The sequence below is a fragment of the Penaeus chinensis genome, chromosome 19 (assembly GCF_019202785.1).
Source record: "Penaeus chinensis breed Huanghai No. 1 chromosome 19, ASM1920278v2, whole genome shotgun sequence".
Taxonomy (NCBI): Eukaryota; Metazoa; Arthropoda; class Malacostraca; order Decapoda; family Penaeidae; genus Penaeus; species Penaeus chinensis.
In genome coordinates, this window is record NC_061837.1 from 5,232,568 (window position 1) to 5,235,067 (window position 2,500).

At 41.6% G+C, this 2,500-nt stretch overlaps 1 protein-coding gene across 2 annotated transcripts in view; it reads left to right on the top strand.

The window, feature by feature from the left end:
- LOC125035097 (calcium/calmodulin-dependent protein kinase type 1) overlaps positions 1-2,500 on the top strand; it is a 143,864-nt gene that overhangs the window by 313 nt on the left and 141,051 nt on the right. For both annotated transcript variants that reach the window (XM_047627244.1, XM_047627245.1), the window contains exon 1: positions 1-379. This exon is cut by the window's left edge. In XM_047627244.1, coding sequence (XP_047483200.1) covers positions 264-379 — 116 coding nt within the window. In that variant the 5' untranslated portion in view covers positions 1-263. The remainder of the gene's footprint in view (positions 380-2,500) is intronic.

The following is a 2,500-nucleotide window of genomic DNA, read 5'->3' on the forward strand; positions in this document are numbered from 1 at the left end:
ATATAGGAAATTAAAGAGCCTACGAGATTTATGTGTTGAGAGAGTCTTGGGAAGAAAAGAAAGATAATACACCAGTGAAAACAAAGAATAGAGTGTCTTGTCATTGTACGGGTGAATCACATACAAAATTTTTTTGGGAAGCGCTGGAGAGGCGCGAGTGCTCGGCACGAATCGTGGAGTAGTGTTGTTCTGGTAGCTGGAAGTTGTATTTGGGCCCTCAGGAGAGAGAGGCCCTCAGCCACTGGGTGGCACACGTCTAGGTCATGCCTCTCTTTGGCTCCAAAAAAGAAACAACCAAAAAACCGAGCAAGAAGGAGAAAGAAGAAGGAAAGATGCCGTCGGTCGAGGACAAGTATAATCTCAAGGATCTTCTTGGAACGTAAGTATTTTTTATCTTCAGTACAATACTTTGTGATAATAACCTGAGTAGGTTCAGATAATACATGCAATCTTAGATATCGCTATTACAGCGGTTGACGTTACCAAGCGCAGCTGTGGGAACTCCTTGTCGGTGTTGATGAACTGTAATGTACATTATACATAATCCTACAAAGAAAAGGCCTGAAAATTTATATATAGGGCTAGAAATACAATATCTTTTCATGTGGCCCTTTAAAGATTTATGCATATATTGTGTAAGATGGTAAACGCATATCCTGGCATTAGTAATAATAAAATAGGTATTTGTTTTGATGAAAAAAATATATATTACATGGCTCGAATGTGCCGCAATCATGCATGCAAGTCGTATTAATGTGAGTTCCTAAATGCAAGATCTTGTAGTTTTATGAGTATGTCTTTATTGCGATCGTAAATGCTTGCGAAAGTTACCATGGTACATGACACGAGGATTTGTATAGGTTAAAGAGGGTGTTGAGGTAAAGTGTTGTGATGGAGAAAAATATTAATACAACGAATGTTACACAGAGGACTACGTCTATGCAGTGCATAACGTCAAGTAGTCTTGGGGTTGAACAGATCAGAGGGTCATCAGGCTGTGCAGGGGAAATGAGTCATGAAGGAAATCACATGGTTTGTTGTCGCTATCAAAGCACAGGGGGTAAAAGTGTATTAAGATGTGCCGAGTCTCCATTGTACAGCCAATGTGAATACACCAACACATAGTTTGATAAGGCCCTGTAGCACACATGAGTGATGAACAATTGCTATCCCATAGATTAATAAATCACAAGTACACGAAAGCTATGAGGGGAAGGGAATCTGAGCAGAGTAGTGAGTCGAAAGCAGTGTATGCTTCATGGTATTATGAAGAGATGACAGCCCTTTAGAAGTAATTTTCCCCAAACCAGAAAGTGCTGGAATGCGTCAGAAGGACGAATATAGAGCTATCAGTAACCAAATCACAGTGAGGCAACTGATAATGAATGGTAATTTGTAGGGAATACAGCAAGACACTCGGTGGGAAGCGATATCCAGCTCGGATCACTAGGGCAGTGTGAAGTAGGGTCAACTAAAGGACACAATGGGTCATGAGGTCAAAATTTCTAATGTGTCAGTGGGGCAGAGGTTGGCTAAGGGTTAAGGGGACACGAGTTGCGCGAGGGTCAGGAGCAAGAGGAGCGAGGACAGGGGTTCCTCAGTTACCCTCGCGGTGTCCTTCACACTGATATCATCTCAGCGTAACACGTTTAGCGGTAAACATACATGGTGGTCTGACCCATATTTGAAGCTCACTGGGACATTATCGTCGCCTTGCTTCTCTGAGCGTCAACTTCATTCCCGTTGTAAGTATCTCAAGTATGAGGTTAACGGGCCTAAGGGAGAGCAGGCACGATGAAACGCACACACACCTATCAAGTGCTTTCGCTCGCCATAGATCTGCTCGTAGCTTGAGGGTTTGATTGTCAACGATTTCGGGGGTAACAGCTGCTCTGTGTAAGCTAAGCAGGTGTGGACGCACATTAGGGTCTGAAATTGGCATTAAGTTGCATAATTAAGAATCTATTTCGGAATATGCGATCAAGAGTAAGACATTATTATTGCCACAGGTGTGAGGGTCTTCCAATTAGACCGCGTTTGATGGTCCTCACCTGCTGCCAGGACTCTCTGGCGAGCGTGGGCGGCCCTCGCCTCGTCGGGAAGTTGTAAGATATAGCGACACTGCTGTCATGAAAGTAACTGTTTTCTTAACTTCTGGCGACTAAATATAAGTTGATGATCAGTGAAATTGCGTGTAATGTAGGCCTATATACTTTTAAGCCTTTTATTATTATTATTGATACGTCAGCTATAAATGAAATACCTCAGAACAATCATAAATCTACAGTTTTAATGTTCATGTTCACCTTCAAGTCTTTTTTTTTGACAATTACTTCTTCCACTTTTGCGCAGTTGTGAACACCTAAACCTACGCTCACATACAACAAAATGTCCTCATATAATGAACAAGCATGAAGACATACAAAAATCCGTATATACAAAGAGTCCTACAGTCGGTGATAAAATGTATATATCGAACAATAAACAAAAATGAAAAACA